At 38.0% G+C, this 22855-nt stretch overlaps 2 protein-coding genes across 12 annotated transcripts in view; both read right to left on the minus strand.

Annotated features, from left to right (window-relative positions):
* Epb41l5 (erythrocyte membrane protein band 4.1 like 5) overlaps nt 1-9062 on the minus strand; it is a 131887-nt gene extending 122825 nt beyond the window's left edge. For 2 of the 8 annotated variants that reach the window (XR_010050760.1, XM_063258943.1), the window contains exon 1: nt 8012-8335. Coding sequence is in view for 4 of the 8 variants with exons in the window: in XM_063258943.1 (XP_063115013.1) it covers nt 8012-8103 (92 nt within the window). In the remaining 4 variants the exon portion in view is untranslated. Of the gene's footprint in view, nt 1-7998; nt 8343-8460; nt 8623-8889 lie in introns of those variants that run through there. The other 6 variants (XM_063258938.1, XM_063258939.1, XM_063258937.1 and 3 more) reach the window with 6 other exon arrangements.
* Nucleotides 9063-14217: 5155 nt separating this feature from the next.
* Nucleotides 14218-22855, minus strand: part of Ptpn4 (protein tyrosine phosphatase non-receptor type 4) — a 181110-nt gene continuing 172472 nt past the window's right edge. For all 4 annotated transcript variants that reach the window (XM_063258934.1, XM_063258935.1, XM_063258932.1 and 1 more), the window contains one exon: nt 14218-22538. In XM_063258934.1, the coding sequence (XP_063115004.1) occupies nt 22452-22538 (87 nt within the window). In that variant the 3' untranslated portion in view covers nt 14218-22451. The remainder of the gene's footprint in view (nt 22539-22855) is intronic.

A 22855-nucleotide genomic window follows, 5' to 3' on the forward strand; every position in this document is an offset into this window, starting at 1 on the left:
CTCAGGAGACAGAGGCAGGAGGAGCACAAGTTCAAGTCTTGACTGGGCAACTTAGGGAGACTGTCTCACAAGAAAAATAAAAAAACGGGGACTGGGGATTTAGCTCAGCGGCATAAGCGCCTGCCTTGCAGGCAGGAAGTCGTGACTTCGATCCCCGGTACCGATAAAAAGCAAAAAGACAAAAAAAAAAAAAAAGAAATGTACAAAAAATAAAAAAAAAGGATGTAGGATGTTGCTCAGTGCAAAGGCCTTGGGTTCAACTCTCAGTACAGCAAAAACAAACCACAAGGAAGGCAATGAGGTCAGCACAGAGAAGAAACAAATTAAGTATCCCTACTGAAATTGGGTGATCCAAACACAAGGTTCATTGTACTTGCATTTTCACATATGCTAAATTTCCCACAGTAAATGCTTTTAAAGGAAAACATTCAAAATGCCTTATAATTTTGTAGTTTGCAGGTAACATAATCATAATTTTTCTGACTTTCATATCATCTTGACAGTTTGCAAACAGATTTAACTATACAAATACAGTTAATTTGTCAAAGGAAAATACACCTTGTTTTCAGGTGTAAAATGCAGTAACTGCATTTTGAATGATGAAATCCAGTATGACAAAAGAAATTTTATACAACTACGTAAGCACTTAACATAAAAATTATAGATGGACTAAAGATTTAAAAGTGAAAAACAAATGAGAGTACCAGAAAAGTCCTAAACACTTTTAAACAACTTTCTGGAAAACTTTTGAAGCAGTTTAATTAACAACTATTACAAATCATTTGTATAAACAACCCAATTTTAAAAAATGGGCAAGATATGAAATAGCAAGTCCAAAAGAAGGTTATAAGAGACACACAAAAGATATTTATATGAAAAGACGTCCAGAGAGCTTCAAAATGGCGGCTTGCTAGGGGATCGAGCGAAGAGTCTCTCCGGAGAATTCATACTAGAAGCTAAAAAATGACAACATGGAGAGGGCCAGACAAATCGATAGCGATTCTTATTAACCAAGACAGTACAGCTGGAGGACTTAAAGTCGTGCTGAGACCGTGAACACTGATAATGGGAGGCTGCAAATCCCGCGCCTTTAAATCAACAAACTGACCCGTGGACCCAGCAGGAAAAGCTGAGTTGCTTTTGGGGATGCGGGAAACTGAGACCCGGGCCGGGACTCCAAGTAGCAGCCAGGACTGCACCGCTGCACCAGAGCGGATGTACAAAGCTCTGGCGCTTCAAATCTAAACGGTGCACAGATATCTGACCATTCAGCGCTGTGCCGGGAGCGCACGCTGTGCACCGTTCCGCGCTGTGCCGGGAGTGCGGGAAAGGTGGGCAGCTTGGTGTGCGGTGGTCCCGGAATGAGGACCTGCACCAGACTCTGGTGAGTACTGGGAACCCCGCGGCTGCTGGGGTTGGCCAGAGAACAGCTGGCCCGCCACCACGGGGAAATCAATAACACAGTCTGGTGCAGACATTTTAGCCTGGCGGCAGAAACTGCAGCGTGGTGACATCACCAGGTCCCCCTGTAGGGAGGGCTGGTGGAAGACATCTTGAATCCTGGCAGAGCCTGATTACTTGCTGGCTTCAGCTCCACACAGAGAACTTAGTGGGAGACATCTTGGTTTTGGGCGGATCTGCTATTCTGGTGCTCCTGTCACAGAGAGGTTTGGAAGAGAACGGCTGCGATTTGGGCAGAACCCTGTGACATTACTCAGCTGCTTCTGGTACAAAGAGAACTGGCAGGAGCTACTGGGGCTAAACTAAGCCTCTGCTTGGGGCCCAATAAGCGGATACAAAATAGTCACAACTCAGTGACAACCAGAAAGTATAGCCTAATTTAGGAACTAACTGGCACAGAGGCTAGAGACTAGCCTGTACCGCCCCTGCATCCCAGCCTACCCCAGATAACAGTAAATTGGGGAGGACAGCAAAAACTCAAGCCAGCACGCTTCTGAAAGGCCCTAAGCAATTCGGAGAGGGCCAGAGAACTCCAGGACAGTCTGAAAGAAACCAGAAACATGACAAGAGATAAAAATAAAAAAAAATCTCCAGCTGCCCAACAGGAGAAAATAAGCCCAGGAGAACTAAACACTGAAGAGAACAAGCACAGTAATCATCCACTACTCGACACAGCATCAGCCGAAATTAAAAAGTACCTACATGATCTCATAGAGGAATTTAAAGCTGTACTCCTGATCCAAGTGAGGCAAGATATAAAGAGATTAATTAAAGAAATGACAAGCCCCGCCCAAGAGAACACAGATGGAAGAACTGAGGAAATCAGAAAAGAAAGAGAAGCATCTGAAGAAGAATTTAAGCATAACTTAGAATACATGAAACAGATCCAAAGAGAATACCAGGAAACTAAAAACTCCATTGAACATTGGCAAAATGCCTTGACAGAAACTAAAGACAGCCTTCTGAAACTTGAAGAGAGATTTAGGGCATATGAACGTGAAAGAAAAAGCCTCTTAAAAATAACAAGGAACCAGAAAGAAGCAATTCTAAAACTGGAAGATGACAAAAAGATACATAACCTAAGAATAAAGAATGTGAGTGAGGAAGCAGGAACATCCAAAAATGAAATACAAAAAATATTCACAGATATATTAAAGCAAAATTTCCCATGTATAGCAAAAAGAAATGATATCCAGATAAAAGAAGCATACAGAACACCAGCTACCTACAACCAAAACAGATCTACGCCTAGACATATAATAATCGAGATCCCAGAAATCCACCAAAAAAACAGAATATTAAAAGCAGCCAGAGAAAAGATGCAGGTTACCTATAACGGGAAATCTATCAAAATAACAGCAGACTTATCAACACAAACTCTTAAGTCAAGAAGGGAGTGGGGAGAAATATTCCAAGTCCTGAAAGAAAAAAATATGCAACCAAAGTTCATATATCCATCTAAACTCTCTCTAAAAATTAATGAAGAAATAAGATACTTTCAAGACAAGGAGGAACTGTGGGAGTTCGTGGCCACCAATCCAACCCTACAGAGAGCGCTGAAGGACATTACAGAGAAAGAGAGGAAGAGATATCAGGATTCCAGCAACAGTAGCAGAGAGGCCTCAGTGAACGGGGCAGACAATGGAATGAGGGAATAAGGTGGACAAATTATAGCAGAAAAGTGGGGTAGCAGACATGAGGCAGAGACGGTAAGCTAGTCTTTAGTACAGACAGCTCTGAAACTATATTTTAAAAAAAGCAGAGGTCATTGCTAATTGTTGGGAGCCGCGGCCGAGCCCGGTCGCCTTACTTGGCGGACGTGAGGCCTGTAGGAAAGAGCAAAGCCTGAGCTAGATTACCCCTCCCATCGAGTGTGCTAAGATGGCGCTTATCTCTTGCTTCCTGCTTGGTAAACAACCCGCCCTGTAAGATCTCCTGCCTCCTGCTTGGTAAACAACCCGCCCTGTAAGACCTCCTGCTTCACAACCCGCCCTGTAAGATAGTCTGCCTAGCAACAACTGATGTTAGCCAATCAGCCCGCATCGCGCGCTTTGAACTGATTGGCCACTGTAACCCTATAAAAGTGAGTGCCTCTCCCGCCACGAAAAAAGAAGCAAAAGAAGCAGAAGAAGCACGCAAGGAGCCGCGGAGAGCGGACCGGTAGAGGCTTCGGGACAGACTGTAGGAAGAAGCACGCAAGGAGCCGCGGAGAGCGGACCGGTAGAGGCTTCGGGACAGACTGTAGGGAGAAGCACGCAAGGAGCCGCGGGGAGCGGACCAACAGAGGCTTCGGCCGGGAGGATTCCCAGGGCAGGCTGTACGGAGAAGGAAAATAAAAGAAAAGGTTGTCCACTGCCAGACTTTGTTGTGTGTCCTTCCTGCCGGCCGGGAGTGACACCGACAGCTAATGGTGTATAACGATTTAAAAGACACAGTAGTCCTAGTGCCATATTTAGATTGAATTTAATTTGTTCTGGTCTGTCCACTCATGTCAGATTTGAGGACACAGACCTCTAGAACCAAAAATAGCAGGTTATACCATGGTAACTATCCTTACTTTCCTATTGACTTGGGCTGAAATCCTGTATTACTTACATTGTCTTACTATGACTGATCTTAATTGTATCTGAATCATAAGACTATTGGTTGGCCTTGACTGATTCTATTTGAAATTGGTATGCTTGTTAGAATCAACCCTAAAAGTAGAGGAAACTACTCTGAGCATGACAAGATGTAAAGGATATCCATACTGGTATGAATCAGTAACAGCTCTCAAATCCTACAATGCAGTCAAAGTTAAGTTTTTATAAAAACAGGTGATAGTATGTTTAACTATAATAAGCCAGTGTTGTGGACAAATCTATTGAAAATAACAAGAGAAAACATAGTAGCTACGGAAGATCATTTATATTGTAGTTTTATATGTCTTATCCATTGCATGTTTTTCTAGGAAATTGTTTTGCTGTCTTGCTATGACTTGGTTTTCCCTATAATACAGAGAGGATAGATATACAGGTAGAAATTCACACATGGGTTTTTTTTTTTTTTTTCTTATTTACGGGAACAGATTATATAATGCAAGATGTAAGGAACAAATACTCTAAGGAAGAGACGCTGAGAAACCCGAGGCTTATTTTGTAGCACTATAATATAAATTCTAGCAATCTATTGTTTGCTGATTAGAATGACATTGGACTGGTTTCTTCAGTTCAACTTCAGCATATGCAGAGATGGGGATGGCTATCACAAAGAGAATGAGAGATGCGATGGTAGTTGCTATTGGCTTCCCTAATTTGGAACTTGAGGACCTAAAAAGACTTCATCATCCTGTAATGATTTGATTAGTTCTATAATATGCAATAAGTATATAAAGTGGGTGAAGATAGGGACAACTATTTGTAAGAAGCTAGAGACAGTTAGATAATGAAGATCTCCAGGGGACTTGCTTTGAAATCTGTATTTCTTTAAATTGTTTTTTATTTTTTTTTAAATGTTCTGTTCTGTTTTGATATGGTTAATCTTACCCTCTTTGAGATGTAAAACAAATGTGTAGGACTGATAATCATATTACTGAGCTTTTGTTTGATCATAGAGCAGAATGGTTTGTAGGGTCACTTTTTTGAATGTTATTCTAAATACTTTAATTCTATAACCTGAACAGCTATTTCGAAGATGACAATGTGTAACTTATCAACCGGCAATTTCTTACCTTTTGTTTGTCTGTAATTTTGTATTATTTCTACCCTTTTTTTATCTCCATGTATTTTTTTTCGTTTCCTTTTCTTTAAATAAAAAATAAATAAATAAATAAATAAATAAAAAAGAAAAGACGTCCAACAGTAATGAAGAAGATACAAATTAAAAAATAAGACAGGGCTGGGGATGTGGCTCAATGACATAGAACACTTGCAGATTTTGGGGGGGCATAGAGTAATCTCATTAGAAAACATGTATAATTTCACTGTTGTTGAATTATTCCCTTTATCTTTTTCACCCTGGCCTTAAACTCACTATGTAGCCTTGGGTTAGAGCCTCAGTGCCCAAAAGAAGAGAAAACAGGAGGGGGTAAGGGAGGGGAGGGAAGAGAAGAGGCCTACTTGGAGGTGAAGCTGGAAGATTGTTTGAGCAGGGGCAGGTTGAATAATGCAGCAAGACTGTGCCAAAAAATAAAAAGAATTCCAAACTCTAGTGGCTGAGGCAGGAGGATAGTTGCAAGTTTCCGGCCAGCCTGGGCTACACAGTGAGCTTAAGAGCAGCATGAGCTGCATAGCAAGACCCTGTCTCAATAAAATAAAATAAAATTTAATTTGAAGGTTTTGTCAATTAAGTCTTTCAAAATAGTCAACATTAAAACGGATGTGAGAAAAACAATCACTAGCCTGTATCATTAAAAATTGTATCACTGAAACTTGAATGTGCTGTTACAATTGTTAGCATGAAACCTAGGCATGGTATGGTAGAACATGCCTGTAATCATGCCAGAGGTTGAGGCAACAGGATCACATGTCAAGATAAGTCTGGGCGATGTAGTAAGACCCCTGTCTCAGAACTTAAGAAGAACGGAAAAGCCTGGCATGTATCTTAGTTCTCCCTGGATTCAATCCCCAGTACTGCCAAAAAAAAGAGAGAGAGAGATAAAAGACAGAAAAAAAAATATTTTAATATAGTATCTAACGAGCAATTCTTTTTGATAGAATGCCTAAGAAACAGTCACTTACACACTCTAGACTGCAAGAGATTTTTCAGAGCAACATATGGGACAAAGAAAATTTTAAATACAGCTGTCAGGAAGCAATGAGCTATGGAAATTATGGTGCATACAATGCTATACAACATAGTACTATTGTTGTTTTAAAAATAGAACTGACTTATGGCTGAGGATTTAGTTCATCAACAGAAATGCCTGCCTGGCAAGCTTGAGGTTGTGAGTTTGATTCCTGGTACCAAAAAAAAAATATATATATATATAGATAGATAGATAGATAGTTGACTTAGATACTGTCAGAATTTGTAAGTGAAAACTTTAAATCACAGAAAAAATGAAAATAGCATATTATTCCATGTTGGGTTGCAAGTATCTCTCTCACTTGGACTATAAGGACACCCAAACAGTTACAAGCCATGCTCTCCTAATAGGGTTAATCAAAAGGTCACAAGAATTTATGACCAATCACTAACCAAAAGTTTGGGGGCTTGGGGAAAAAAAATCCCCAATATTCTCTCTTCCCCATCCCCAACAATTCCATTCTTCAAATTGTATCCAGTGGATTTTCAGCCACTGCAAATCTGATTACTGCTTCTAAGTCTTTAATTGGCCAGCATCCTAACTCAGGTCTTTAGATCTGCCTGACCCTTATAGCTGCCCACTCCAGTTGCTCTTCTACTCCAGTACTGTACTCTGTTCAGCCCGAGACTTTTCGATTCCAGGTCTTTTTTCATTAGGTGTTCCATCCTTCAGGAATAATCTTTTCCCACTTTACCTCTCTGTTCATCTTCTCCTCCACGTAGCTAACCTTATATTTATAGGTGAAATGATTCTTTCCTCAGCAAAGCACTCCCAGTCTAAAGTAGGCGGCCCTATGATACATTTAGGCCAAAACATAAAGATGCTATAATTTAAAACCTAATTGCTTTATTTATTTTACTGGCTAAAAAAATTCCCACACTAAAAACATAAGACTATGTCTGACTTAATTCACTACTCTGACCCAACAACTAGCATGGCAATATAAAATGATACAATGGAAATTTTAGATAATAGAGCTATGTGATTAAAAAAGGAATTTCTAAAGTTTCAACAACAAAGGATTTCCTTTTCAATCACAGAAATACAAGTCGAAGTACAGCCAGACACAACGAATGGCATATGCTTACGATCCCAAGTATTCACTAGGACAAAGTGGGGCCCAGCCGGAGCAACACAGCAAGACAGCAAGACCTTGTCTAAAAAAAATTTTAAAGGGCTGGAATGTAGTTCAGTGGTAAAATGCCTCTGGGCTTAATCCCTAGCCCTGGAAAATAATTCCAAACTCAAAAGTTTTTTTCCTGAAATGAGTATACTCATCTGCAACAGTGGCCACAATCTGGTAACAGTATTTTTGATAAATCAGTATACAAGTTTAGATCAAATGCCATCAAGACAGTATTGTTTCCAATACAGATAAAACTACTAAGCAGGAGTGGGGCGTGGAGTGCCTCTAATTTCAGCACTCAGGAGGCTGAGGCAGTAGGACTGCCCTGAGTTCAAAGGCAGCCCCGGCTACATAATGAGTTTAATGCCAGGGTGAACTACACAGCAAGACTATTTCCAAAAAAAAAAAAAAACCAAACAAACAAAAACATCCCAGAACAACCAAACAAAAACTCCATCAAAACCCATCAAAAACAAAAAAGATAAAGGGAACAATTCAACAACAGTGAAATTATACATGTTTTCTAATGAGATTACTCTATGCCCCCCCAAATCTGCAAACTACGTTAATATGTCAAATAATCCACTACAGTGAACAGAGCTCAGCAAAAGATTATGCTACTAACGTGGTTACTAGACCTGAGAGTTAGATGTAGCTCTGAAGCCAGACGTGGTGTACGACGGCATTCCCAGCACTGTGAAGAGGAAGGCAGGAGAACCGCAAATTTCATACCAGCCTGGACAATTAGCGAGATCACGTCTCAAAAAAATTTTATAAGCACTAGGGTGGTAGTCCAGTGCTCTTGTTTCAAACACCAGTGTGTGTGGGGTGTGTGGGGCGGGGTGAGTAGCTACAAGTATTTTTCCAACTAAAACGAAAAACCAAAACAAACAAAAGCTTTTGAAACTAGTTTAAGTACTCCCAAACAGTTTAAAAAGTGGGTCTTCTCCTAAGTAAAATTTATAAGACTAATCATAGAAGGAAGTTTTAGGTTTACACACCCACAAACTCCTCATTAACACAAGCCACGCCACAGGTGGGGGCGGGGAAGGCCCGCACCCCTCGCCGCTCCCAGGAACATACCTACCTCCCACAATTTCCCAGGGGCGGAAGTGTTACTCAATGCAAGTCAGCCCACTGAGGTGCTAGTTCCGAGACCTGACACAAACTGCAGGTGCTTTTCCCCAGCCAGCTGGACTGCTGACGCGCCCCGTAGGTGAGCATGCCCAGCGCCCCTCCTGCGACGCTGGGTGCACTGCGCGCCGGCGCGGAGCCGGGAACGCGGCAAACATTAACCCGGCCGCGCGGCGCGGTATCGCCCGAAACCCGGCCGCCCAGCCCCATTGGCCGCCGCCGCCCCTCCCCTCCGGCTGGCTTCACAGCGAGCCGAGCCCTCGGGAAACAGTTCGCAGCCCAGGTCCCAGCGTGGCCCCCGCCCGCCTCCAAGGACGAGGTCGCCCCGCCGAACGTGGGCGAGCAAGGGTCGCGCAGCTGGGCCACCAGACCTGGCGCTTACCTGGGCCGGGGACGACGGGACGACGGTGCGACAGCGAGGGGCTCGCGGCCCCGGCGACCAGAGGAAGTCTCCCAAGCGAGGCTGAGGAGGGGGCAGCTTCTCAGGGGCCGCCTAGAAATGGCGGCACACTGGGCTCGCCCACCCAGCGCTAATCCCCGGAGGACCCTGGCCGCCCGCGGTCCCGCCCCTTAGAGCCCCCTCCAAGCTCCGCCCCGAGGGCGGGGCTCACGGCTCTTAAATGGGCAATGACACCGCCCCGGAAATCAGCCGGCTGTGAGCGACGCCAAGTGGCTGTACAACTCAAAAGGCGCTGCTAACACCCACCTCGGTTGGTCATATCCTACCCACAAATAGCCCCAGGTAGTCCTATCAGGAAGGTGACTGTAGCTGCCAAACACCATTAGGTGCGTAGAAATTTAGGTGTTAGATTAATTCACTCATTCCTTAAATTACTTCGACAGCGCATGGTGGTGGCGCACACCTGTAGTCCCAACATTCTGGAGAGATTAAACAAATTGGATCCCAAAACTAGGCAATTTAGTAATTTAGCGAGACCCTATCTCAAAATAAAAACGATAAATAAATAATTATGTTTGCTTCCTCTCCCATCCCATGTCCTGGGGGTTAAGTTAGATTTAATTTCTGTTAAAAGAATTTTAACTCAGGAAGAGACCCAGTAAACAAATATGTATCAAGTGATGATAAGTATTATGGAGAAAAAGCTGGAAAAGGGAAATAAAAATGGTCAGGGAGGTCCTCTGCGTCAAGGCGGCATTCTGTCTACCCATTCTTCTGATTATCTAAGTGCTTGCTGCACTCTGAGTAAGACAACAATTCCCCCTGGGGGCCCAGCATATAACTCTTAGAACCTCTGCTTCCAGCATTCAGAAAGCTGAAGCAAGAGAATAAAAAATTAGACTGTTTCAAAAAAGAGAAAAACAACAACAATCTCTCATGGAGCTTAAAGCCTAACTGAAGGCAGAAAAAAAAAAAAAGAAAGAGAGATGAATTAGTAAAATTGCTTTGGCAGACACTGATGGTGATAAATGCCAAAGAGAAAAGTGAATGGCTGGGGATTTAGCTCAGCTGAGTAAGTTCCTGCCTGGCAAGCACAAAGTCCTGAGTTCGATCCCCAGTTTAAAAAAAAATAATAAATTGAAATCAGGGACTAAGTTTAAGAATGAAGGTTTAAGACAGACTGGCTAGGAAAGGAAGAAAATCACAAGAAGGTGACATTTGATTGCAAACCTACTGGAGGTGAGGAAGTGGCCCTATAGACATTAAGGGAAGAGATTCAAGACCCTGCAAGGGAATACAGACCTTTTTCAAAGAACATTAGTGTGGCTAGAGGGAGGAAGAAACAGGAAAAGGAGGAAGTGACAGTTAAAGAGGAAATGGGTATGGGATGGAGATCTTGTGGGTCCTGGGTAGTGCAGTAAGGCAAGTGAAGAGGCTATTATATAAAGATTCAGTTTGTCTGAAATGAGAATATTTACAGAGCTTTTCTGGGGGCTTGGTGCTGCTCTGATATCTCCCACCCCGAAACCTAGTAGGTACAGCAGGGACAGCCTTTCTATGCTCTACAGGTGGTGGCACTGACCAGGTGGCTTCAGTCACCTGTGTGGTATCTTTGCTGGGAGGCTGAAAAGACAGTTGGGTTCTCCTCAGAGTACTTGGGATGGCAAGAGTGAAAGTTCAACACCTCTTAAGGGACGTGCCCAGAAATCAATCAGCTGCCTGTTTATGGTTTAAGCAAGTGCAAGAGTTATGGGGTCAGGGAGGCTTTCAGCTAGATGTGAGAGAAGTACTGGGCAGGCAGGCAGCATGGCCTGTTCATGACAGAGGGCAGTGCACGAAGGTGTGAGGGTGAAATCAGTGGAGTGGAGACCTCAGGATGTTAGAAAAGCCAGGACTGTGAAACACCTGAGAAAAGCTGTGAGGAATAATCAAAACCCAGCCCAAGAGAGAAGCCACAAGGGCTACAACCACTGGTATAGTGCCGTAAGGGTTGGGTCACCCATGTCCTTTAGAATTCACACAACTTGTCCTGGGTGCTGGACACAGAGCTACAGGATTTAATGTTTACCCTGCTGGGTTTCAGTTGTGAGTTGGTCCCATTATTTGTAGCTTTTGGAATAGGACTCTATCCTGTGCCATTGTCACTTTCATTTGTGCAGGGACTTGCAGCTGAGAGTTCACTTTAAATCTCAGAGGAGACTTTGGACTTGGAATTTTCAGCAATACTGAACCTGTTACAACTTTGGCAATCTTGAAGTGGACTAAATGCCTTTTGCATGGAGAATACATATGAATCTTTTGGGGGCAGTGATGGAATGTTATGGTTTACATCGAAAATATCCTCCAAAGTCTCATGTGCTCAAAATCCAGCCTTTCTGTACGTGATTGGATTATGGGTTTATAGCTGACCTGTTGTTAGGAGGTCTTTAGAAGAGGTGGGTCACTGGAGACATGCCCTGGGTCTATCTCTTCCCCTGTTCTTCCCCTGCTCACTTGCTTGCTTCCAGCTGCCATATCATGAACTGTTTGTCCACTGCAGTACTCCTTCACTCCTTTGGAACCAGCTGACTATGGATTGAAACTTTTACAAACTGTGAGCCAAAATAAACCTTTCCTCCTTAGAGCTGTGGATGTTTCAGTGACAAGGACTAACTAAGTAACTAAGGCAGTTAAGTTGCAGGGCAAGACCAGTTGCAGGGAGTGGAGATGCCATCTCTTTTTTTTCTGTTTAATATCATGGAAGTAGAAAAACATTCCTTCTGCACCCTCTTTTTATTGATATAATCCAACCATTTAAAAGGTACATTTCTATTTAAAAGGCTCTGTTTTCCCAGAGTTGGACAACCATCGCCACAATCTAATTATAGAACATTTTCATCACCTCTTCATGGGAATTGCAATGAGTCTGCAAGAGTAAAAAGTTGTTGGTCATATTGCATCTTTATTATAATAAAAAAGCAATTACAGCTGGGCACAGTGACCTACTCCTGCGGTTCAAGCTTCTCAGCAGGCCAAGGCAGGAAGATCACTTAAACCCAGAAGTCTGGGGAAGTGTAGAAAACATATCAAGACAGCAACTCTTAAAAAGTGGAGAGAGAAGGGGGAGGTAGCTCAGTGGTAAAGTGCTTGCCTATTCTGCAGGATGACTTGGATTCAGTCCCCAGCACCACAAAAAGTTAATAATTTCAATGCTGTTGATGATATGGGAGGGAGGAAGGCAGTGAAAGTAAAAGATGAAACAAGAATGGATCCTTAGTTGAAGCTGGGGGATAGATATTGTATGTAAAACCACTTTTATGTATAGGTTTAAATTTTTCTATAATTAAAAGCTTAAAAATACCAGCTGGGCCAATCCTTTGGAAAGCCTTGATTCTCTAAACAGACCTGATTACTTATTTTGAAAACTGCAACCTGTCAAGGCTGTCTCCCTCCATGTTTTACTTGTTTGATAGATCATATTGTAATTTATGTTTACCAATCAGTAAAGAAGCATATTCTGCCAATAATCTTTTGCATTCTCCTAAATTGTTGCATGGTATACTAGTTTGGTGTATCTCTTCTCTCCTGCTCAGGGTTTTTCTCCTACACCTTCTCAAGGGTCAGTTTGAAAGAAACTCTGGATAAAGTAAAAGAAATGCTGAGAAAGATGGTTAGAGGGTAAAAGAATGCAGAGACTTAAGGGAGAATGAAACCTTGTATGAACTTTCATGTCATAAGAAGTTGCTCATGCTCTAAAAAATGTTCAATCACTCCCAGAAACTTTTCTTTGGGCGGGGGGCGGGGAGGAGCTCAGGACTGAACCAAGGGCCTTTGCACTGAACTATATCCCCACACCATGTTTACTTCCACCATTCTTTTTGGTACTAGGAATTGAAACCAGGATCTTCACTAAGGTGTATCTGCCCATATTTTATCTTCTGAGACAGATCTAAGTTGTGCAGGTAGGCCTTAAAGTTGCTATCCTCTTGTTTCGGCCTCCCAAAATTCTTGAATTACAGATATGTATCACTCCACTCAGTTTCCAGGCCTTTTAAAACTATTTTGAGATAGGGTCTCAGGTAGGCTTGAACTTTGCAATCCTCCTACTTCAGCATCACAAAGTGCATGGACTACAGATGTGTATCACCACACACCCTTGTGATTCTTTTCATACTGTCAAGGACTTAAGGTTTTTGTAAAGACTTGACCTTTCCATACTCTTTGGCTCATGATAATTAACTAAATGACATAATAAAGATACTGTGCACCTGAGGTTTTGGATGGCGGTTAAGCAAGCTTTGGGCACAGATGGGATGTTATTAGGAATTAGTGCAGAGCTTCTGCATGCAAAACCCAAGCTTAGAAGTCATTAAGACTGATATACTTGTTTATATAAGTATAAATATGTTCTCATACCCCTAGCCCCCAAAAGAAAACCAAAAAACACACTAAAACTATTTGCAATGTATGACTGACAAACAACTAGTGTCTTTAATTTCCAACATCCTTAAAGTGTAAGGTGTTACATAACTTTATATAAAAAATGAACAAAGGATATCAATATGAATTTAAGGGAAAAATACAAGAGATCAACAAAGATATAAAATTTACTTAACCTTTATACAGAAGTGCCAAAATAAAATACTTCATCTGTAAGATGAGCAAGTAAATTGTTTGTAACAGTTGTGATGTGAGGAAACACTTACATGCTTTCCTTGAAACATAAACTGAAATAATCTTCTCCAAGAAAAATTACACAATATTTAATGATATGTAAAGCAGCAGGTGCCTTACAATCAATCCTCCTGCTAGAAACTTATTCTATGTACATACAGCAGTGATTAACGAAACCTGTGTAAGAATTTTGGTAGCAGCATTGTTTGCATGTTTCAAACAGGAAACAATCTGAGCATCTATCACAAAATTAAATTATGATATATCCACATAATGGAATACCAGGCAGTGATCTGAAAGAATGAAATATGGAAATATTTCAAGATGAAAAGGCAAGTTGCCAAATGTATAATCTTACTGACATTAACAAAATGTTTATGTATACACAAATTCAGAAAAACCCCCCTCCAACACACAAGGAATTGAACAGAGGTTGCCATGGATTTGAGGGAGCTTTTCTTACAAATGGAGCTTGGGGATCTTATAATTTTTTTTCTGAGGTGGCTTCTTGTTATGTTGCCCAAACTGGCCTTTAACTCTAGGGCAAAAGCCTCTTGCCTTAGCCTCCCAAGTGGCTGGGATTACAGGTGTGTACCACCATGGCTGACTTTTTCATAATGAATTTTTTTATTATCATATCCATCAAGAATAGAGACATAGAATAAACATAAATCTTTATTTTTGTTCTAGTTTACCTAAGTGATTATTTTCTTTCAGATGAAATGGTATGATTGATTGCCTCTTGGGAAGACGTGATCAGGCTGATCACAGGCCTACTGACACAGGTTTTCTGAGTGACAAGGTCTTACATTAGTGGTAATAGAATAAAGGTGCTGAAATCGGGAGATGTAAGGGATCAACAGTGGCCAAGGGCCACAATGCAAGGGATTCTCTTCAGAAGTACTGTAATTCTGTTTTTTAATTCCTACTCACCTCCTGCATTCAGATACAACCACTATGTGAATCAGTAATTCTTGAAATCAATTTCTGCTTGTAATTCTCCCCATATTTTTAAGTGACACAGTAATCAATATAAAGTTAGAAAAGCCCAATAACAAAAAGCTCCCATAAAATAATCTTGAAAACCTCCTACACTTTAGATTACTAAAGTACATCTTTATTTTGCAGTTGAACGTTAGAGTCACAGCTAGTTTTTATCACATTTGTACCCAAACAACTACTTTTCTCAAAATGAAATATGGCCAATAATATATGTGTAATAGCATTTCACATAATATAACTTTCTTCTAGGACTAAAACAATCTTAATGCAAAGTAACATGTTTGTCTTGTTTGCTGAATGACAGGAATTCTGATTTTTCACTGGAATAAAGACAAATACACAATGCCTTTCAAGCACACAGTAAGCTGCAGTGACAAATGCATAGTAAGAATCTTAAAAGTATCCAGTGTTGACCAAATTCAAGCTTACAGATTTTAGATTAATTCTTAGCTTTTTGCCTCTTCATCAAGAAAATGAACCATACTGAAAAAGATTTTTTTTTGTTGAAGTGAGAAGGTAGTCTAAAAAAATTAAAAGACTAATTCCATCTTGCTACTAGCTTAGTACAAACATCTAATGGTAACAGAAATGTAAAATTATATTTTAATTAGAAAGTAAACTAGACTTTTAACTAAGCAAGTTTCCCCTTTCATATTTACATATAGCACCTGTTACAAGAAAATAATTTCAAATTAAAATATCCTGTACATAGAAATAATTATTTTCAAAATTCCTGTTTAAAAATATGAGCACATAATAAACTATCAGTCCTAAAAGTAAACCTACACTGTAGAAAATGACTAGCTTTTCTGATTTGAAAAGATTACAACATACATCATAACTGTAATGTCCTGATGCTAGAGAACATTGGGTTGGGCAGTTTTATTTTTTAAAGGATATATGGTATAGTTTACTGGCAGAAAATGAAAACAGCTTAATGTAAACTGTTTTAGCCTCTTAAATCCTGCCCTTTCTTACATATATAAACTGTCAGTACTTCTGTCCCCTCAAACTTATTTGTGATGATGTATCTACGTAACTCCTAGGTATTACAATGAAAACAGGTTTCCAGGATTCACTTAACATACACAAAATGCAAAGCAGAAATGGTTATAGTAAACCAAACTTGGTTGAAACTAGCTGAGACAACTCAAGAGTCCAGCAACGCGTTCAACTGGGTAGCCTTTATTGTACTGTGTAAGTTACAGAAAGGTGGCAAAGCTAAAATCATACAAGTTACCTGTTAATTATCAAATAAGCTATGAAGAGATCTTTGAAAAGCATTTACTCTTGGGTCCAATCTAGTGAGCTCTAATACTAATCAATGAAATTTGTTTTGTATTTACAAAACTCGTATTTTTAAATGTATAAATTAAGTCAGTAGTGAGCAAGAAATAAAGTGCCACTATTTGAAATTTAAGAAATCAGTTTTAGCACTGAGAGAGCTATGTTACAGAATTAAAGAATCAGATCATCTTGCCAACTCACTGAAGGATGGAAAAAGATGGGTACCAAGGAATCACTAAACAGGCTTGAAATTTTCTTGTCCTGGAAAGTAACTGGAATACTAAAACTTGAGAGTAGAAACCAAAATGATTCATTTAATAAAAAATTTAAAACAGGCCCAATTTTTGCTACAGTGGGCAAGAACAAACTACAAATCAACTGTTTGGGCTTACGAGCAGGGCTATCTCCTTCTTATTGGCTTCCTAGTAATAATTGTATGCTTAAATTTTGCAGATTTCAACGGTTGAAGGAAATCTGGCATCACATTTATTAATTGTAGCAAAAGTTAAAGATACTGTTCAGTTGTTCATGGTATTTATTTCATTTAAGAGTTAAATTAGTGATACTGAAAAACTTGGGAGGGTTGGATGTAGGAGACTACATAATGAACTTCAAATTGAATAAAGTTGAATGATTTACTAAATACTACTACCTTTTAAAAGAACTATTAAACAATTCTATCATGCCTTAGAGGTTAGTTTAAAATGAAGGGATCTTGTTGTTGTTGAATTAATAAATTCTTAAACATAAAAAAAAAAAAAAACAAACAGCTGCTACAAGTCTGGGTTGGGCCCAGTGGTCTTATGTCTATGACATGGTAATAAAACAGCAAAATCATTTATCAGGTCAAGGGCTTCTGCATACATTACTGTAGTGAATCTTAAGCACAGTTTTCTGGTTTCAGCAAAATCAGATTCTTACAACAATGCTGCCACAGTGGCAAAGCTTGGGAACTTTCCTCCATAGTAGATACATAACAGCAGCATGTTTACCCTCAACACTCTTCTACATCTTAGAAGTCTAGAATTCAAATATTTTACAGTTAAAAACAGTATGTGCACATTTTCTGGAAAACTTCTAATCTTGAGCCAAAGCAAAACAATATGAAAAAGAATGTACATTATACTTGAAATGAATACTTCAGTAAGATTTTGTTTATATGAACATTACTTTTCTAAAATTGCATTTTGAATACCATGTAATAAATTTTTTCCATGCTTTGTAGACTTTTTTCAATCAGTAAGAGTATCTTTAAAATCAAGTCATAATTCTAACATTTAGAAGATACATTCATTTTCTTTACAGCATGAAAAACATACAAATATCATTTTATCCCTTTAAACAGTGAAATTAAAGAAGTTGACAGTTTCAACCTTTTGTCCATAGAAAAATACTTTATCATTTACAGAATAATAGATAGGAAAACTCCACAGTGTTCAACTGAAACTTTTATGAACTTAACAAGGCTTTCAAACATTTTCATTCTTATACTGCAAATTTTAAAAGGTTTCAAGAAGTTAAATCTTTGAACTGTTCCTTAAAACTGCAGTATTTAATTCACAATACTGCTAATAACTTTCATTAAGGAGCAGATACTTATATGCATTGAATCATGTCTAACCAGTGCTGCTGGACTCTACTCCAGCACATGTATTTCTAGCTGCCCACTTAGCTTGAATGACCAAAAAACTTCAGAACGAACAGTATACTGCAGTAGAAAAACATACAAATAATATAGCAGCAAAGGTATACATGGAAACATAAATAACCTTTTGGTATTTACCTAAAACAAATTTACCAAAACTCTGAAAATAATGTGCCTAATTTTTGGTAATAACAGGGGTTGCTGTTTTTTTTCTAATAACATTAAAAGACATTATAGTTGCTATTGAGAATAAATGAAGTCTCTATAAATAAAACTTATGTTGATAATACTTTTAAATATGATGAAGAACCCAAAGCATACAATTTAGTGATTAATTTCTTGGGCTGTTAAAACTGATGAAATTATCTATTAGCAATTAGCTCTCAAAAATATTTTAGGATTATATAAATTCCTTTGAATCTACACAATTCTCTATTTCATAAAGTAGTTGCTAACAATTTGTATAGTGATCACATTGTGACACCAATAAATACCCGTCAACAGATGACTAATTCCAGCACGTTATATTAATTGTATGCATTAAAATAACAGCTATTTCACTTGGAGGAAGCCACAAATAGGTCCAGGAATTGTGGCAAGCTGAAACAAATGTGGGAAGTAATCAGTATTAAAACAAAGTATTTACTTTATTGATGTGGCAGCTTATAGAAAAGCAGGCTGTGGCATCACGTATGTATGTCTTATCATGTTACTGAGGTGTTTATCTCAACAAATATATACCATAATGTATTTACTATAAGACTTAAATTTAAATTAACCTGAACTATAAAATAACTGCTACAAAATAAAGAATCTGTAAACACATTCCACATTATTGTGGTATAAATAATTTTTACAAATTCAAACTACTTTGGCAAACTTACCATCAGAATATTTAAAATATTCAAAATAGACATTAAATAGCACATTGTTATAAATTCGTGTTTCCTCTCCGTTCCTGGTAATATTATAAAATAAGTAATGCTTTAATTCTATTACATGTTCACATTATGAGCATAAATTATTTCATTATAAGAGGATATATGTTCTAAATCTTAGTTCTATGTTTTAAGTGCTTTTAAAAATTAAGTCTTCACTTACAGTTCAGAGTGTTTTCCCACAGCACATGTATCAGCCTAAATACTTAATAAAAGCTTATGTCCTCTGTTAGGGAAGCATAAATAGCAAACCAAATTAAACATTTTGGAGGCCTACTTATTTTCTAACTTACGTGACATCTCTTAAGATTGTCATAAAATGAAAACACTGCCTGAGCAACTTCTCAAGTTCAAAAACTTAATTTGTAAGAATCTGATATTCACATAGCTTACAATTTACTGAAGTTCTTGTATAATAAAGAGAACTAGACTAATAGTTAGAAAACTTTTACCTTCTTACTTGTCCTAGCAGGCTATATAAAGGAAAATTTCTTAGGCTGTTACTCTGCTTCGATTTGAAATGGATGTACTAGTTTAACAAATATAACTAGTTCTTGGGGCTGGGGATTTAGCTCAGTGGCATAAGCACCTGCCTTGCAAGCAGGCAGTTGTGAGTTCGATCCCTGGTACCGATAAAAATGAAAAAGACCAAAAAAAAAAAAATATATATATATATATATATAAATAACTAGTTCTTGAGAATGTGAATCCAATTCCAAAATATTCCTCATCCTATGTACACAGTGCTGACAACAAACCAAATACTTAATAAAAGGTTTGAAATGAACATAGAAAAACCACCCTAAATCAGAGAGGGAAGTAGTTTTTCACTAACACTTCTGAGCATTTACAAAAGCCCCAATTCATGATTTCCATTCTGAGAACACAGATGCGTGGGGGCAGCTGTGGCTAGAGGAGTTGGGGGAACAGCTTACATAGGAAATTTGGCATTGTATCATGTCTTACATTGTGGATGGAGTCTAGTACTTGATGTATGAAAGCTACCATTATTTTTAGAAACCTCTTTAGATTAATAAACAAGTTAAAAATCCTTGCTTAATGGATAAAATTTTTTCTGTTTGGTAAACAGCAGCTTAATCAGAATATTCATTTTAAGAAGATGTAAAGGATAAATCATTTTAAGTGAGATTTCAATAAATATGCCTTTATAAAAGAATCTTTTATCTATACATGAAAATACTGATAGAGGGTACTTCCCAGATTAAAAATTCATATATGAGAAATTTGAATATAATTCCACATTTCAAATACATTGTCATTTAAAGATAGACATTAATGATTAAAAAGGCAGCAGCACTCATTGCCAACAATTACAGTCAACTGCATAAGTGTAAACAAAACCCTAAATTAAAAACAGTAGTTCGTTTATATTTACACAACTGGTACCTTTTAATTTTTTCCTTCTTTCTTTCTTTCTTTTTTTGGTCTTGCTGTGTAGTTCAGGCTGGCCTTGAGCTCACTCTGTAGCCCCAATTGGCCTCAAATCTACAGGAATCCTCCTGCCTCAGCCTCTTAAGTGCTGGAATTACAGGCATGCTGCCACTACACCTGGCCAGGTATCTTTTTACTTATGGTGTCATATTCTGCACGTACAGTTAAAACTGACAGATTTTATTTTTTTTTAAGGTGGGTTTTTTTTGTCTTTTTCATTTTTATTTGTACCAGGGATCGAACTCACGATCGCACACTTGCAAGGCAGGTGCTTATGCCACTGAGCTAAATCCCCAGCTCCAGATTTTATTTTTTTAATTCAGGGAAAACCAAATGCCAAAACCGTAATTTAATATTCAGACCCTGAACATGATTTTTCTTTCTCAGTTTTCAACTTATCATAATGTCACACAGCCTAAATTACACATTATCTGTTGGAAGAGAATGGAATGTTAAAGTAAGACTATACTTATTAACTATTTTATAGTCTTGAGTGTGAAATCAGGAAATATGTAAGAGAATTTCTCTTTAACATAAAGGTTAAGTTTACTTCTTTCTTTTAAAAAAGAAAATATTTTAATATGACAATTTATTTGGTATCTTGGCTATTAATGTTAGGAGCTTAATTTTCTAGAATTTATTATTATGGACTTTATAAAAGGTTTTACTGAGGATTTTAAATGTACATTTTTTCCTCTCATACTAAAAAGCATTCTAAAATACTTACCATTGGACTCTATAAACTATATGGTATGGAAATATTCAGATACCACTAGAAATTAATCAATTTTAACTATACCCATATAAAACAATTATATAAGAACACAGTTATGGCATGCCTATAATCCCAGCAGTTGGAGGCTGCCACAAGTTCAAGACCAGGACGACTGCCACAAGTTCAAGACCAGCCTGAACTACATAGGGAGACTACCCTGTCTCAAAAAACCCAAACCAAACCAAACCAAACCAAATCAACAACAAAATCCAAAACAAAAATCCAATAATTATGTAAAATAATGATTGAGTAGGTGAGTAAATGTTCACTTATATTAAACCGAGCAGTTTAAAGTTTTATCTCACTGGACTTAAAAACAGAAAAATCTGTCAAAAATATACACATCTTTGATGGAAATCAGATCCTCAAACAAGCTAGACAATCAAAAGTCTCTTTACCAACACGCTTATAACTTAAAAAATATAGATAAGCTAATTTAAATGTATACAAAATAATGAGAAACCCTCATTTTAATTACTGATTTGATTTAGAAATCAATCAATAATATTTAAGTGTTTGAGGAAATCCAATGAAAGACCAGTGCAGAGAAAACTTGGCATTGACTGAAATTAGTGCTAAAGAAAAATATTTTATATAGGAATAAATCACAACTACTTAATTGTCCTCTAACTTTAGCTTAGAATATCAATATGTGTATCTTTTACATAGATATTAGACACCATTTCTAAATTCAGGGATAAAATAAATATGAGAGTTGAAGAATAAGTTGAGCTGCTAAACTGTAATCCTTGTCCCTCAATAAGGAATGTGTAGATTTTTTAATAATTCCATAGCAGCAGGGCATGCACTCAGTAGAATACAATTTAACTTTGCTTCTTATGGCAAAATATAAGTATTTAGTAAGAAATGAAATTTCTTTACCCTTCTTTCACTGCCTAACTCTCAATATTAAGAAGCTTTTTTTTAAAAAAAGTGAACTTACTTAAAATGCATAAAAATGCCAGAATGTACAATATACATACACACCTCCTATTGGGGTCAAATGAGTGCCTTTTCATTAGATAATGTGAGCTCAAGGCACTTAAGGGGTTAAGACACAATGCATGCATTCCTTTACATCAAGTATGTGAAATCACATGATGTGGAATAAGCCAACCTTAAGATAAATATAAGTTATATTATTGAATCCAAGAAAATTTGTAGATTCCTATTTATGCTTTCTATAAGATGCTGGTAAATGGACAATGTGCAGCATTTCCTGGGAATAACGAATTCCACCTTTCTTCTTTTGAACAGCAGGTCTCTACAAAGGTGGGGGTATAGGGGAAGATGTGCTGCATCCGTAGGCAGTGTATTGGCTAATATTGAGAATGATATTGCTAACATTTTAAAAAATAAAATCTGATAATCAGTAAAGTACATAAAACACCGAAAAAGACCAGAGCTGACTGGCGATGTTTACTTCTTTTTGCTTTCAAGACACAGGTGTACACCAGAGATGAGAATTCTGAGCCTTGTTTGTAGCAATTTTACCAGAAGGGAACTGCATGGCACCACCACAAAATTTCATAAATTACCCTGAACATACTCAGTTATTCACTATTTGTTCGGAGCAAAGCATGAAATAAGTCTTCAAACAGATGAATTATAAATTTTGAAAGAATGACATTTTTAACATAAAGTGCAACAGTGCTGAAGTTTTCAAAGTTTTTGTGAGTTCTTCATTTTTTTTTTTTTTTTAATGAGATGCCACTTCCTGTGAGCAGTGTCATGGCACAGTGAATATAATGAAAAGCAGTTTTCCAACACATATTCCAGAACTTTTGTTTTCTTATTTATTTGATGATGGTGTTAAGGGTTTAACAAAGCCTTCTTCATAAACTTTCAAAATAGCTTCACATACAAATCTGTATTGACTCTGAAAAATAAAATATAAAACACAGAATTGATCAGAAACATAAGAACATCAAAAAAAAAAAAAGACAAACATTTTAGTTGGCACTTGACTTACTTAAAAAGGAAATGTAGAGTTAGCATCAAGGTATCATTTTTTACCAAAAGATGGGCAAAAATAAAAGCACAACAACATTTTATTAGCACAATTCATTATACATTACTGGTAAGGATGGTAAAATATTGCAAACTCTATGAAGAGGAACTTGACAACATTTAGCAAAAATATATTACTACTTTTTGACAGCCATTCCACTTGTAGGAACATATTCAAAAGATAAA

Source organism: Cavia porcellus, unplaced genomic scaffold (genome assembly GCF_034190915.1).
Source record: "Cavia porcellus strain 051 isolate PalLab524CR breed Dunkin Hartley unplaced genomic scaffold, mCavPor4.1 scaffold_12, whole genome shotgun sequence".
NCBI classification, from domain to species: domain Eukaryota; kingdom Metazoa; phylum Chordata; class Mammalia; order Rodentia; family Caviidae; genus Cavia; species Cavia porcellus.